Here is a 16398-nt window from a genome sequence, read left to right on the forward strand (position 1 = left end):
TAACATTTGGCGATGCAGCGCATATGAAGGGAGTGGTCATAACAAGAGTGGCAAGTTGCAAGCGAGCTTTTGGCGAGAACCACTCCTTCCAGCCTAAGAAGCCAAGTGCACCCTTATGGATGTGTCAGGTATTGCTAGGTGCGCTTCTAAGTACATGACATGTGGTCATGTATATCCCACAAGACTAAAGATTCTAGAATCATCTGCATGACATCTTGTGATTGGTTGACAATAATTTTGGGCTTATTATGGATCAAACTGACCCATTCAAATTAAGGTTTTTTATGCTTGCCTATAAATAGACATATATCTCCCTTCATTATTCTTTGCACATAAAATTCAAGAGAACAATCATTGTGAGGTTGATAGTACATTTTTTGGAGCAGTTTGTAAGCAAGGGATTCTTTTGTTTGAGAGTTCAGTGAGATGCAACATTTAGTGATTGTAACTGTTCTCGATAGTTTAATAAAACATTCTTTCCCGTTTGCCCGTAGACGAATGTTTGACCGAACCATGTTAAATACTATGTTTAGTTTTTTATTTCAGTTTTTTGAAGTTTTATTCCGCAAATTTCACTAAACTTCGTTTATTGTTTGTCTGAAGTGCTTAACTTGTTTTGTTGAATTTCTAACATGAAAAACACTTAATCAATCCAAAAGGTATTAGAAGTAACTTTTGAAAGTTTTTATCTTTTTATAATTTTAATGTAATTTACACCTTTCAAAACACACTACTTTTGTTGGACACTTGGAAGTTTGCCCTTATCGAGGACTTGAGCAGTTTAGATTGAATTGAGAATTAGGAATCCTACTAAACATCTTATTTGTGAACCTATGTGAACCCACATTGGCGTATTGAAATATTGGGAATCCTATAATTTTATATAGAAGTGGAAATTATAATTATAAGTATAACACCCATAGTCCTAAAAGAGACCATTATTAGATAACAGATATAGTCCGATCGATCACCAATAAAGCCCAACTCAATAAATGGTAACAAATATAGTCCGATCCGATCTCATTTTTTGGGTCTAATGGCCGCACCTTTGACTAGTAAACCCCTCTTCCAAGGCCCAGCTTCATGTTCGTAAAACGAGAACTCGATAAATCCTCCGTTCTTTGCTTCCGCCGTAAACTCGCCTACCGGAATCTCAAACCACCGCGATCTCGGCTTTTCCACCATGTTTTCCTTGTGTTCTTGTTTGCTTCCGTCCGGCAGGACGAGTCTGACGTTGATCGGAACTTCCCACCCGTAAGCAGGATCTTTCAGCATCAACATGAATACGACCTCGTATTTCATTCCCGGTGTTAATTTCGCCGTCTCAAATTTTCCGGCGACATCTAACCAACAAACGTTTAGCAATTCCGCAACATCTATACACTCTTGATCACTGCATAAACAAAGGAAAAGCTGGAATTTTTAATCGCCTGTGTTTTTTCTTTTACTTTCAATATTATAATCTATAAATATAAAAGCAACAATAATAATTTTTTGCTTTCGATTGTATTGAGTAATCACCTTGTTTCTTTAATGGAGAACCAATGCCAATAACGATTGTCGTCTTGCCAATCGATGGAGAGGTCCCTTGCAAACACCAAGAAGCAGTTGCCATTTGATGCCTTATCAACCCAGTACTTCTGCTTCAACCAAAAAAAAAAATTGCATAAGACGAGGGCATTCTCGTCATTTACCAAAACATAGGACACAAATTTCCATTGTTGCATTATTGTACCAAATGCTTAAAAGTTGAGTAAATTACAGTTTTTGCCCCTGTGTTCTATCACTTTTCTTCTATAAGTACAAAGTATTATCTTTTGACGTTTTTCGTCCGTAAATCACTGTTTGGTAACCTAATATGAAACCATTGGTCTTGAAGTCATGGGCGAAAAGGCTTAACAAACAGTGAGTGACTTAGGGACTGAATAAAACCAATAACAAACTTCTAAACTATATTCAGAAAAAGTGATATAACACAATTGTACTCTAGAAAGTAACATATCACATGGGTAAAACTTCTAAGTAAAGGAAAACTATAAAGATTGAGATACAAACATGACATACCATTCTCTTTTGGTTCAAAAACACACCAGCATAAAGCTGATCAATCGAAGACTTATCGATAACAATATCTGCATCCTTCAAAATGGCTTCACAGTCATGAGGTAAACGGTTCAATCGTGTGCTTGTGGTTTTTGCGGTTTGATGGTTTTCATGAGTCCGTGGTGCCGGTGTGGGTGATCTTGGAATCTGTTGAGTATCTGCTTCTTGTGATAATCCCGATCCCATTTTGATGTTGAAACCGCTAATTGAAATTGATAAATTAGTGTTGGAGAACCTCTTGTAGAGGGGTAGATTGGTTTTTGTCACAATCACTTTGGCAAAAAGTTGTGGTGTAATCCTCAAGGAATTGGATTCCATGGATCACTTAAAAGGAATCCTATGCTTGGGCCATTGTCATGGAAGGCCATTCTTTAGACCCCCTACAAGATTTCTAGAGAAGAGGTTAGTTAAATCTTTTAAAATCAAAAGCGAATTCATGTCCCTTTTTGAGTGGGACAAAATAATATAGTTTTTGTCATATTAAACGCAGTACAACTTGTTTTATCATCTAACAATGAACAGGCCTTTAGAGTATATGTGTGGGACCCCAATGAGGTACACTTTACTTGCATAAGATATATGTTGATAGAGCATTATTGCTCTAGGAAGGGGAATCGACCGCTATTCCACATCTTAGCTTTCAGGGAAGCCCCGGTGTCGAGCAGAGCAGAGCGAATTAAAAAATTTGAATGAGAAATCATTTTCAAATGAGACTCTATGGTAGTCCTATGCCAAGTGATCTAGAATTTAAATTACCAGATGCTTGAGAAAGGATTGTAGTAAAGCCATTATTGTGGAGAATGAAGCCGGGAACGGCAGAATTTGGCTAATCTGGAATATAACTATGACATTAACGAGATATATAGATCTGATCAAGCTAGATCTTGTAGCTTTTAAATTACCCCTGCCGAGTTTCATATTAATATATTATGACTTTTATTCGATATGAACGCATTTTTTATCTCATAATTTATTGTTCCCTCTTAAAAGAGATGTTCAAAATGATGGTGACTTAGAAACGAAAGTGGCATTTGCTTGATGGTTCCTTAAAGTCTATTTTTTAATGGCCATCAATTTTGCTTTCTCAATTTTGAATCATTTGATGTTAATGAACCATATTCTTTTTAAACTATAAAATACAAAGGATTTTATTATAAATAAAACTAGCCATGTACCATAGTTCATAACAAGTCGAAGCTCGACATAAATACTTCATTCAAAAAAAGAAATGAAAATGTGAACGTTTGAAATACGGAATTAGATACTTCTCTAATAAGAATCTTCAATGGTTAACCTTTTAAAACTTTTTTCTTTTACAACTAATTTTTATTTGACAAACAACTTTTATTAAATAGTTTCTCCAATAATTAATATTTTCATTTTTTTTTAAATTAACTAATTTATCTTTTGTCTGTCTTAAATGTTTTATTAAGCTCATTCACATGATTTATCATTTTACTAACATGTATCATATTTTTGGAGAAAAAAAATATATAAATTGACATTATAATTATAATATAAAAAAATAAAAACATTACTTGACCTTAAAATTATAACAAATAAATATATTACAATATGGATATTAAAAAAAAGGTTCTAAACCTATAGTCCATATTTTGCTTTTATCTGATCGCATAATTATTAGGTTTTTTTTTTCAAAACTATAAAAGATGAAAACAAAGCAAACTAGCAATATTATAGCAAAACAACAGCAACAACTCAAATTGAAAAGAGTTCACTTTCAACGTACAGGGGTATACTTGTTAATCCAACCAAAGGTATCAACTCACAAACTAGCAATATTATAGCCAAAAAAGAAAAAAAAAACAAAGCAAACTAGCAATATTATAGCAAAACAACAACAACAACTCAAATTGAAAGGAGTTCACTATAAACGCTCAGGGATATACAATTAGGGATGAAAATTCCACCCGACCCGATGGGGAACCCGGTTGACCTGCCCTAAACGAGATGGGTATTCCCCGCCAAAACGGGTACCGGGTACGGGGTCGGGGATCCCCATTATGTTAAAATCGGGGATGGGGCCGAGGCCAGGTATAACAATCCTCAACCCACTTTGATGACTATATATATATATATATATATATATATATATATATATATATATATATATATATATATATATATATATATATATATATATATATATATATATATATATATATATATATATATATATATATATATATAGTATATCGATCATTTATTGATTTTAATTAAGTCCACTAAAATGAATTGATCTATATTAGACCATTAGAGATAGAGTCCATATACCAAATTATGTTCCCAATTCCAAGAGTTAATCAAACGTCACTTTGTTCGTCGATCTGTATACCAAATCGACACTTTTTGTTTTGATGCTTGCTAAACTTTATGATTGATGTAAACAGAATTTGTTTATGGCATATGGTTTTGATCACTTATTAAACTTGGTTTTTTTTTTTGTGTAAGTTGAGTTTATTATGTTGATAGATTGGGGATGGGCTGGGGAAAAGCCTAAAATACAAAGGGGGAGGAGATTTGATTCCCCGTATCCGTCGGGGATAGGGATGGGGATGGGGATGAGGTTAGACACTCGGGGATGGGGACAGGGATAGTCAACTCCGCCCCAAACCCACCCCATTTACATCCCTATATACAATATACTTGCTAACCCAACCAAAAGTATTAACTCCCCACCCTTCTACTAAGAACCAGAGCTGTTGAAGAGCACATTGTCACACCCCCAAACCAGACGGCGGAAACGTCTGGGGGTGGAGGGCTTCAATTGTAGTATCACAACACATGCAGCATAGTAATCAAAGTACAAACAACCATTATATTAAAAAGCATAAGTTTTACATGTGTTCGATCAATGCATATTGACACCAAAATGGTTATAGAAAAATACAGAAGACATTACTCAAAACAACTCCATCTTCTTAAAAGCTCGGGGAGTACATGTCTACTGATTCTTGAGAATACAAGTAATTTGAAAAAAGAGTATCAACATAAAGTTGAGTGAGTGCATAGGTATTTATGTTTGAAAGTATGTTTTCCGTTCTTTGAATATGTATATTGTTCCATAAAATCCTATATTTTCTGCTGTATGAAGTAGTTTTAATCACATAAAATCGTTCTGTTTGTAAACCAGTGTTCTATATTAGCATTCCTTTGTAAAACCTGTAAAAGTGAGAGTGTCTGGCTTCACCAGCTGTTATTATAAACTGTAACTTGTATCTATGTAAACTAGTACTTTGAAAATGTACTCATGTTTAGTTAATTATACACTAACATATTGTTAATATCTTTTTAATGAGTTATTATAATCATACTATGACTAGATGGCCTGAAACAACGCTTTGAAGGCGTCAAAACTGTTGATAACAACTGTCACGCATAGGCGTGTATGCCGTACTGTAGCTAGCAGCCCGAGTGCGGGGTTGTCAATCCCAATATAGATCTATACACACTTGTTTTGATCCCTGACCGAAGATTCTGGTTATAATGTAAGGAATTTAACTATGTTGTTTAAATAAATAAACAACCTGAATCTTATTGACTCATAAAAAGCATAAAGACGTTACGTGTATAATAGCGAAATAAATGATTGATAGTATGCTCCTGAATTAGTATTCTTAACATGTATTTGAAAGATGTATACCCTTGATTAGTTTTGAATCAAACCCTTGTTCTTGTAAAATGGTGTACTCTAGTATACTTGAATCGTGAATTAATGTTCTATGAATCATAAATTATACCTATTATAATTATATGTACTTTCAGAATTGATACTAAATGTTCATGAATGCAACCCCTTGCTCGACATGTTACAAAGGGTAATGAAACTAAATGAAATAACATTTATATTTATAAAGCGAGTTATCAGTCTTAAGCCCTTTAAATCTTATATATATATATATATATATATATATATATATATATATATATATATATATATATATATATATATATATATATATATGATTTTTGAGGAAAAATATAAGTTTATAAAATTATTTACAGAGTTTAACATTTTGAAATACTTTTGATGACTTGATGTCATTTTAACACAATTTGAAACCATTTGATACGATGATAATTGAAATCCATTTATGCCGCAACTAGCATTTTAGCTAGGAAATTCTATTCATGTGTAACTGTTCTCTATTGTAAAACATGCACTCTAAGTAAATCTCACTCAATGCTCATTTAGATTCATCAATTATGTTCAACAAAGATTCTAAAAACCCTAAGAATCCCGGTTTGAGTCCATATCGGACTAGAAATTTCTTATTGGGCCTAATGGACCAATAAGCACCCAATTCAACGTTATTGGACTTAGAAGCCCTAATTGGATCCTAATTGGACCTAATTCATAAATCTAAAACATTTTGGACCATTTGGGTCTAGAATGATTCATTCTAACCCTAATGGGCCTTATTGGGCCATAACTAATCCAATTAACCTTAGTGAGCCATAAGCCCCTTCTTTTTATTCTATATGGGTCGTGAATGCTTCCAAGAGCCTAATGGGCCGAAAAAAATTTATGTTTAAGATCCAAATATCCTAACTAAAGTTAATGGGCCCAAGCTACTCCACCCTTTCTTCTTGGCCCAAAATCTCGGCCCATGTATAAAAAAAAGGAAAAGAAGAGAATTATGGGGGGGGTGACTTTGGAGGTTCCACCTCCATTTTGTTCATCATATATCCATGCAAGGACCCCCATACATCCAAGCTAGTCACCTCACTACTTCTCTCCCTTCTCCTCTTCTACTCTCGACCGAGAGCCAAAACACACACACACACACACACTTGAAAATTCTATGCAAACCTCTAAAAAATCATCCTCATCCTTCCTCCAAGATCTCAAAAATTTGCTAGGGTTCTAAGGATTCTTCTTCAAGCCATTCAAATCTTTGGTAAGTTATTGTCAACCACAAGTATCTTCTTTTATCTTAATATGAAAAACTCCTCCTTACATGGTTTTTATTCCATGATCACACCTTAGAAGCTCCATAAGTTCGAGATCTACTCAAGGGAGTTGCTAGGGCCGAAAATCACTTCATCTCTTTCCACTTCTTCTTCAAAAACCGAACATCAAGCAAAAAGGTGAGTTCATACCCCTTTGTTTTTGGTTTGCATATGATTTTTGGGGGAGAATGCAAGTAAAATGTGTAGATCTATGTATTATATGCATGTTGTGTGAATTCTTAGTTTGTTTGGTAATAATGTGTTAGATCTTAGAAAATCTTTAAACTTTAAGTGTTATTTAACAAAGATCTATGAACTATGACATTATAAACATTACATTATCAAGCCAAAAGTGATTACATGTTTAAGATGCAAAAGAATTCAACAAAAACCTTGTTAAAGGTCAAAATTGTCAAGAAAACAAAAGATAAGGCTAAAAAGTGAAAATTTTGTTTTTAAAAGGGCCAAACAGGTCCTACATGTACAAAAAGGTTATTTTATGCTAAAAATGCTTTTAAATGGGCCAAAAATGCAAATTTTAGCTTAATGGGCCAAAACTTTTGGGCCTCACGGTTTTATGCCCAATTTGCAAAAAAAATAAAGTTTTGGGGTTAAAGATGTTATTTGGACAAAGTTTGAGTCATAAATGTAAATAAACCAAATTTAGAGGTGAAAATAACAATTATTTTCATATTGGACCAAAAATGTAAAGTTTTCTAAAATTGGGCCGGAAGTGTAAACTTTTACAAACAAGGGGCAGAAAATGTATTTTCTGCAAAACAGGGTTCTAAATATAAAAATATAACATTTTGGGTTAAAACCGTAAATTTATAGACATATGGGACAAAATTGCAAACTTTTATAAATTATGGACTAAAGTGCCATTTTTACAATACTTTGAGCCTAATTTAAAATTTTGAGAATTATTGGCCAAAAATGTCGTTTTTACAAAAATAGGATTTTTATCATCAATCTATTGAACTTCGAGCTAAAACAAACAATGAAATAAAACAAAACGAACGAAATACAACAATAACTATTTATTGGGCCTAATATACACGTTACTTGGCCATTGGAACCTAAGGGCCCAATTAAGTGTATATTGAGCCCAATGTTTTCCATGACGTGTTTATTGGGTCTTGTGACCCACTTACATGTTAATTTGGGCCTAAGTTAAGTTAAATGTTTATTGGGCTTTCGTGGCCCATTTACATGCCTATTGGGCTTAAATTACCCTCTTACATGTTATTAGGCCTTTGTGGTCTAATTACAAGCTAATAGGGCTTGCAATGGAAATTTCACATGTTAGTAGGTCGTAACTATACCTTTGCGAAATCATTAAATGCCGTATACTTATATATGTACCTTTCGAATACAAAACATACTACATAAACGTAAACATTAAACATAGTACAAAAAGGGGGTTGAGAATCTAGTGAGACATGTTGGTTGGCACCTCTGAGTATACAATCATAGCTTGTAGTTATGATCAGAGTTTCCTGGTAGGAAAGCGGGAGTTTGTGTATAGATCTATACGGGGTGACCTCCCACGCCTTAGTTGTTCGCTACAGCTAGACTAGGCCAGTCTAGGGCGACAAAATCCTTAACAAGACCATCATTTGGAAAAATACCAAGATGGGCGGCCTAGTCATTATCATGCATGGTTATGACAACTCATATTGGGATTCGATACCAAAAGATTAACCTTTTGAAGATAAACTCTTTAATTGTGTCAATGCAAAACGACTTACTTAACGATACAAGAATCTAGACGTTGTTATAAAACAGAAAATATCGGATTTTCTGGGGAAATTATTCATATACATTTATCATTTATTCAAAATACAATGAATCTAAACTACACTCATATAAGTTATAACTATGAAAATTCACACATGCAGTTATACTTGATTTTTACATCATTTTTAGACATTTTACAGAAAATATCGGATTTTCTGGGTTTTTATGAAAGATACAAAGACTTTTACTAAAACATACTTATGAACTCACCAACATTAAATATGTTGACCGTTTTCAAAATAACTTGTATTCTCAAGTAATCGTTAAGCCGGAAGATTCGCAAGTGTGTATGGTTTCGTTTATGTAATAGCACTTATCGTACTTTTAACAATTTGAACTTATGTATTTTAACAATGCACTTGATGTGAACAATGCTAGTTGTATTATGTAATGTTGGTGATGATCGTGTTATGATTCATGTATATTCATTGTGATGATTATTTAATTTTTAGTCACACGAGCCCCCGGATGTTTCCGTCGTCTGGTTCGGGGGTGTGACAATTTAGATGAGATATTTTGAAACCATTTGTTTGTAATACAAATTCTTGTGTTAGACTTGTATTCCCTCCCTTAAAACTGTAAAAATTATGAAAATACGACTATTATCGGAGATTTATCATGGATTTCTCCAAGATCGTCGTGCCACTCACCAAGTTGACTCGGAATGGTGTCGCTTTTTCCTGGGGTCCGGAGCAGCAGACCTCGTTTGAGACACTTCGCCAGAAGTTGTGCGAAGCCCCGGTGCTCGCACTCCCGGAAGGGATGGAGGATTTTGTGGTGTTCTGCGATGCATCGATATCCAGGTTGGGAGTAGTGCTTATGCAGAGGGGGCATGTGATAGCATATGCATCGAGGTAGCTAAAGCCTCATGAGTCGAGGTATCCCACTCACGACCTGGAGTTGGGGGCTGTGGTGTTCGCCCTCAAGATTTGGCGTCACTATCTGTATGGGGTTCGGTGTACCATATACACGGACCACAAGAGTTTGAAGTACTTGATGGATCAGCCCAACCTGAATATGCGCCAGAGGAGATGGTTAGATGTGGTAAAGGATTATGATTGTGAGATCCTGTACCACCCGGGCAAGGCTAATGTTGTAGCCGATGCCTTGAGTCGTAGGGCGGAGAGTGCCCCGATATGAGACGTTTGCATGAGATTGACAGTGATGACTCCGGTGTTGGACACCATTCGAGGTGCCCAGGTGGAGCCGTGAGACCGGAGAACCGCAAAAGGGAGCGGGTGATCGGGCAGGTATCGGAGTTCGTTACCGATAGTCGAGGACTTATGACCTTTTTAGGGTCAGATTTGGGTACCGTTTGTGGGCGGAACGCATACCATCCTGATGGAGGAGGCACATAGATCGAGGTTCTTGATCCATCTCGGGGCCACTAAGATGTTTTTGGATCTGAAAAGAGAATATCGGTGGCCCTGTATGAAGAGAGATGTCGCATGGTTCGTGGAGAGGTGCTTGACCTATCGCAAGGTTAAGGCCGAACACTAGCGTCCCAATGGTAAGTTGTAGCCATTGGAGATTCCCGAGTGGAAGTGGGAACAAATTACCATGGACTTTATCACCAAATTGCCAAGGACTGCGAGAGGTGTCGATACGATTTGGGATATTATGGACAGGTTGACGAAGAGTGCTCACTTCCTTACTATCAGTGAGAGTTCTTCTGCTGAGAGGCTGGCAGAGTTGTATGTGAGGGAGGTGGTATCGTGGCATGGAGTACCGATCTCGATTGTTTCAGACCGAGATGTGCATTTTACTTCCAGATTCTGGAAGAAGTTTCACGAGGAGTTGGGTACGAGGTTGCATTTTAGTACCACATACCACCCGCAGACGGATGGACAGAGTGAGCGTACGATTCAGACGCTCGAGGACATGCTTCGGGCATGTGTATTGGACTTCGGAGGAAGTTGGGACACGTACTTGCCCTTGGCTGAGTTTTCCTATAACAACAGCCATCACTCGAGCATTGGTATGCCACCCTTTGAGCTGTTATATGGGAGGAGGTGTCGGACTCCCATTTGCTGGGGTGAGGTAGGGCAACGTGTGATGGGGAGTACGAAGATAGTGCTTCAGACGACAGAGCAGATACAACGGGTCAGACAAAGGTTGTTGACCGCTCAGAGTCGCCAGAAGAGTTATGCAGATAGGCGTCGATCCGAGCTCGAGTTTTAGGTTGGGGATTTTATACTCCTGAAAGTGTCCCCTTGTAAAGGAGTGATTCGATTCAGGAAGAGGGGCAAGCTGGGGCCCCGGTATATTGGGCTGTTTAAGGTGACCGCGAGGGTGGGCAGTGTAGCATACCGTTTGGAACTACCTGCGGAGTTGGACCAGATTCATGATACCTTCCACGTGTCGCAGCTGAGGAAGTGTATAGCCGACGAATCGGCAATGGTACCATTAGAGGATATCCAGGTGGACGCGAGTCTGAATTATGTGGAGAAGCCGATCGCAATCTTGGATCGGAAGATCAAGATTCTAAGGAACAAGGAAGTGCCCCTGGTGCAGGTCCAGTGGTAACATTGGAAGGGTTCCGAGCTGACCTGGGAGCCAGAGTCAGAGATGCGGGATCAGCATCCGGAGTTGTTCTCAGCATGAGACTTTGTGGGCGAAGTCTGGTTGTAGTGGGGGAGAATTGTAACATCCGGTTTTCCAGGTATATTGATTTATGTTATATTCCTTTAATTATGTGAGGTGACTCGACGAGTTTGTAACATCCCGAGTTCAGGAGTGCAAATTCAGGGTTCAAAGTGTAAATGTGAAAGAGCAACTCGGCGAGTCCATGGGTGAACTCGGCGAGTAGGGTCGCGATTCTGGTCGCGTGTTAAGTGGCCAACTCGGCGAGTCGGCGGTTGGACTCGGTGAGTTGGTGTTGTGTGGAGAAAACCCTAATTTCGGAGGATGAGCCCTATATAAAGGACATTATACCCTCTCCCCAGCCTCTTTACCCTCTCTTAAAGTCCAGAAAACCCTAGGGAGCGTTTGTGAGTGGTTTGAGAGCATTTGAACCTTGGAGAAGAGATTTTGGAAGAGATCTTCGAGAGTTAAGAGGCTTGGAGCAAGGGGCTTTTCTAGGATTCAGATTTCTCTTCTGTTGGAGTTTCCTTTTGAGGTATTATTTCGTTGCTTGGGCTTTTATTCTTCATTTTGAGGTTTTTGGAAAAGATAGCATGTGGTGTTTTGAGTTGGAGGTTAGATCTGAGGTTGCTATCTCAGATCTGGAATGGAGAAGGTCTAGAGTGCATTAAAGTCCCTGTTCTTGAGTGATTGGTGAAGCCATCTTGTCCCAAACACTAAACCTAGAGTGTTATATGCTTATATCTCTTTGGATTCACGTAAAGTTTGCCACTTTACGTGATGGATGGGTTGTAGAAGGGTAGATCTATGGTTTGGATCATTTGCATGGCCTGGAAAGCTTCTGTATGGATTAAGATCTAGAGGTACTCGGCGAGTTGCTTGAAGATGGGCAGGAACTCGGCAAGTTGGAAGAACAACTCGGCGAGTTGGTTGAAGATAGCCTTGGATTCGGCGAGTCTGTTCTTCGACTCGGCGAGTCTGGTCATGAGGTCCTAACCTTCTTCTGGTTGAGCCGTGAATCGGTGAGTCAAGGGAGGACTCGGTGAGTTGAGTGTGAGGGGACTCAGAGTTGTAGGACTCGGTGAGTCTCGGGGTGACTCGGCGAGTTGAGTCGCGGTTTGGGGAAGTTCTGAGCATGGGGACTCGACGAGTCGACGGGTTGACTCGGCAAGTAGGGTCAACCAGGAGGGTTGACTTTGACTGAGGACTTTGACTTTGACCAAATAGTTGACCAGTTGACTTCCAGGAGTATTTGGTTGTTATTGGTGATTATTGGTTTCGGTGATTCAGTGGTGGAGTTCGTGACGCTGGTCGGAGCAGCGTGGACTGTTCTTCAATCGGCAGTAGCAAGTGAGTCTTCTCACTATACTTTACCTAGAGTGGTAACAAAGTTATGTGATAGAGATATTATATGCTATTTATATGATGTGTGGCACTGCATTATTTCTATGTGATTTATGTTGTGTGTATATCAGAGTGAGGACCGGAAGGTCCACAGAGCTAGGACCAGAGGGTCCGCAGAGTTAGGGCCCAAGGGCCCATAGAGTTATAGCCTCGAGTGGCTAATATATGTTATATGTGGTATTTTTTTGAAATTATGTGCCAGTGTATTTGTATGTTGTTTATGTGTTGAGATTCATTGTGATATGTGATTCAGAGTTCTTAGAGTTAGGACCTTTGGATCCTTAGAGTTAGGGCCAGAGGGCCCACCGAGAGTTGGGACTGGAGGGTCCCACTGAGACACACTGACCAGAAGGTCAACAGAGTTATAGCCTTGAGTGGCTATTATGTGTTAGAGTGGTATTTTGGGGAACTCACTAAGCTTCGTGCTTACAGTGTTTTGTGTTATGTGTTTCAGGTTTTCTCCGGATCACGGGACGACACCGGCTCGATTGTACACACCAGAGGAAGCGGTTGTTTTGAAGATCCTGGTTTATTAATTGATTGAACAAAAGAGTCATGTATTGTAATTTATACAAAATGGGATTTTTATGAAAAGTATTAAGGAGAAAAGTAATTTTAAATGAAAAAAATTTGTTTTGAAAAATTTCGGCGTTACAAGTTGGTATCAGAGCCTTGGTTTGAGGGATTCGGATGCACCTTCGGGTAAATCTGAACTCAAACTGAGGAAGTAAGAAAAGTTTTCAAAGAAATGAAATTCTAAATGTGAATAAGATTTCAAAGAGAAAGCGAGAAAGAGCAGTGTGTACAATCAGCCAGAGCCCGAACGGTGATTTCCCAAAATGCCCTTACTTTTGTGTTATGAGATATTTATGATACATTTTATGAGATATTATGCATGCTAGAGGCAGGGTAGGTATTTCATATCTTAGGACTAGAGTGGCCTGATTTGTGATGTCTTAGCCTAGGAGTTGTTGTTATATGTGTTGTGCTTTTGAGTATGAGTGAGAGTATTCAGCTGGAATCCTCTTAGGGGATTTGAGTAGAGGAGTAGCCTAAGAGATACGCCTTGATGAGTATTGTGGTGCTTATCGAAAGAATAGTTAGAACCCGCGAGGGGTAGAGTTGCAGAGTTTAGTGGTGCTTTTGAGAATGAGCAGAGCAGGCGGAGTCATCACCAAGGGTGAGTTCTATGTATTCTTCGATGCCTGAATGCTGCTTGCTTCGTGCTTTGTGGAACTCTCGATGATAGGAGTCATCTACCAAGTGAATATGACGATATTCAGGAGGTAGATGGCTAGCATCGTTAGGGGCTCTTCAGCAGCTGATGGCGGAGAAGTGGGAGAGACCTTAGCCAGATGAGTACGCTGGCGGAGTAGAGCATTTCGCTGAGGAGTAAGCACGCATGGCAGAATTAGTGAACGAGAAGGTTGAGAAGCTACTTAGGGACTTTGGAATGGTCCGTGTGGAAAGTATGGGTAGATGTGGCAGGTAGTATGGGCCCGTACTACCGAAAGCAGAGGACCCATACTCGATACAGGGAGTATTCTGAAGGTTCTAAGTGGCAGACCGAGGAGTGATGTTATGGTTCGAGTACCATACATCGGAGCAGATTGGGGAGTAATGTCATGGATCGGGTTCCATGATTGGTATCTGATTGAGAGGTGATTCCATGGTTTGAATACCGTGATTTGCATCAGATCTAGAGGTGATGTCGTGGTTCGAGTACCATGACCCGTGACAGTTAGTGTTATTGATTCTACCAGTTACCCGTGGTGATTGGTTAGACCAAGATTGGAGGTGAAAGAGTATGGGGCTAGAGGGCCATGATGGACGAGTTTTAGTGAAGTATCCCTTAATGAGGAAATCGAGTTAGCCCCAAGGGATTGTTAATGAGATGCCAATTGGAGTCGCAAGACTCAGGAAGGAGTAGAGATGGCAGTTATAGAGGATTACAGCCTGAGTTGAGCAACCAGCCGATAGAAGAGATGTCATCTTCTGTGATCTAAGTGGTGCTATTTCTGTTTCTAGTGAGAAACATAAGAGGTGTGAGATTTCAGTTTGGGGGTTTAGGAGTAAAACCCTGCGGATTGACATTTCTGTCGATTTTCCTCCAGTGTATCAGGCAGCATGTCTGCTGCGAGGTAAGGATATATCGTGAGCAGGTAGTCGGTTGGGACTGAGGTGGTTAAGGACCAAGTTGCACCCTATTTGAGTATAGTAGGGCATGTGGTAGCAGTATCAATGGGCAATCTAGTTGAGTATATCAGGGCGGCGGCTCTTCTGTCTATGATGGATATTGAGTATGGGAGTGGAGTCCCAGTTCCTGTGAGGATTCAAGTGATGGAACTTGGGTGAAGTAGTCGAGGGCGAGGAGTATGCTGAATTATGGTTTCAATCTAAGAGTCAGTGATCTTACTGGACAGTTGAGGTATTCGGTATTGGAATGGTATGAGGCTTCGAATGGCTAGAGACAGTCGCGATGAGAATCCCTGAGGATTTCTTCGGAGATTTAGGGTATTTGAAGTTTCTTGATCTCTAAGTGGGGGAGAACCGGGTATTTTAATGAGGGAACCAGAGATTGTGCAAGAGAGGTTAGGGGTTGGATACAGGAATCTGGTGGTGACCAGGGCCATTTCAAGGGGAAGACTCGTAATGGTGGTACGGGCAGTCAAGAACTTCTGGGTCGAAGTATGGATTGCATATATCCCTTTTTGGATGGATAGGGGATTATCGAGCGGCCAATTTCCGGGCCGGTGTGTGTATTTCTTGCGTGGATTTTGAGCAGTAAGGGAAAAGGGTTTCGGAGGATCACCAGCGTATTCTGAAGCGTTAGTGCTTTCCTTGTTTCTAATTGAGTGTTTGGGTACACTGAGGTTGCACACTAGGTAACGGAGAATTATTTATGGAGTTTAGAGGAAATGAATTGTTGTATCTGTATGGTGCTGGGAGTAGGAGAGCAGTGTTTGAGGCAGGATATCGTGATGTCCGTAATAGGTGATCCGTGGTGACCGGGAATAATCTCCCGGTTTCGGAGTTATTTAGAGCCTTGAGTTTGAGATGACCAGTGGTATATCATGTATCTACGGTTCCAGTGGGAGCCCTTCGAGTATTGACAGCAAGAGGGATTATTTTAGAAGATGGATCTCCGCAGAGGTAAGTAATTTTGTTATAGTGGTTGCCGCCAGAGTCTATGATGCATATGTGGGACAAGTGTGTGTAGCTATCTATGATAGTCTATGGGCATGAGTGAGTGGACATAGTGTGGCGTTGGGATGAGTTGAGAGTATGGGGTGAAGCTACGGGGAGCCGTAGTATTCACTAGTCAGAGGGTGTTGTGGTGCTACGGGGAGCCGTAGTGTTCACAAGTCAGAGAGAGGGAGTCGTGGTACTACGGGGAGCCGTAGTACCCACTTGACAGTTGGTGTTGTGGTGCTACAGGGAGCCGTAGTACTCACTAGTCAGAGGTCGTCGTGTTATTGCGGGGAGCCATAATACTCACTAGACGGCAAAAGAGTGTGATGTTGGGGTGTTCCC

At 39.3% G+C, this 16398-nt stretch overlaps 1 protein-coding gene across 2 annotated transcripts; it reads right to left on the minus strand.

Annotated features, from left to right (window-relative positions):
* Window positions 1–860: 860 nt before the first annotated feature.
* On the minus strand, window positions 861–2436 carry LOC111902900 (protein PHLOEM PROTEIN 2-LIKE A1). 2 transcript variants are annotated; one of them, XM_023898702.2, is made up of 3 exons: window positions 2065–2436; window positions 1522–1640; window positions 861–1393 (listed from the first exon to the last, which is right to left on the minus strand). In XM_023898702.2, the coding sequence occupies exons 1-3, from the start codon at window positions 2419–2421 to the stop codon at window positions 1021–1023; spliced, it is 849 nt and encodes a 282-aa protein (XP_023754470.1). In that variant the 5' UTR covers window positions 2422–2436; the 3' UTR covers window positions 861–1020. The 2 variants fall into 2 exon arrangements, with proteins under 2 accessions (XP_023754470.1, XP_023754469.1); XM_023898701.2 differs by having other exon boundaries at window positions 1522–1643.
* Window positions 2437–16398: the final 13962 nt, after the last annotated feature.

Source organism: Lactuca sativa, chromosome 5 (genome assembly GCF_002870075.4).
Source record: "Lactuca sativa cultivar Salinas chromosome 5, Lsat_Salinas_v11, whole genome shotgun sequence".
NCBI classification, from domain to species: Eukaryota; Viridiplantae; Streptophyta; class Magnoliopsida; order Asterales; family Asteraceae; genus Lactuca; species Lactuca sativa.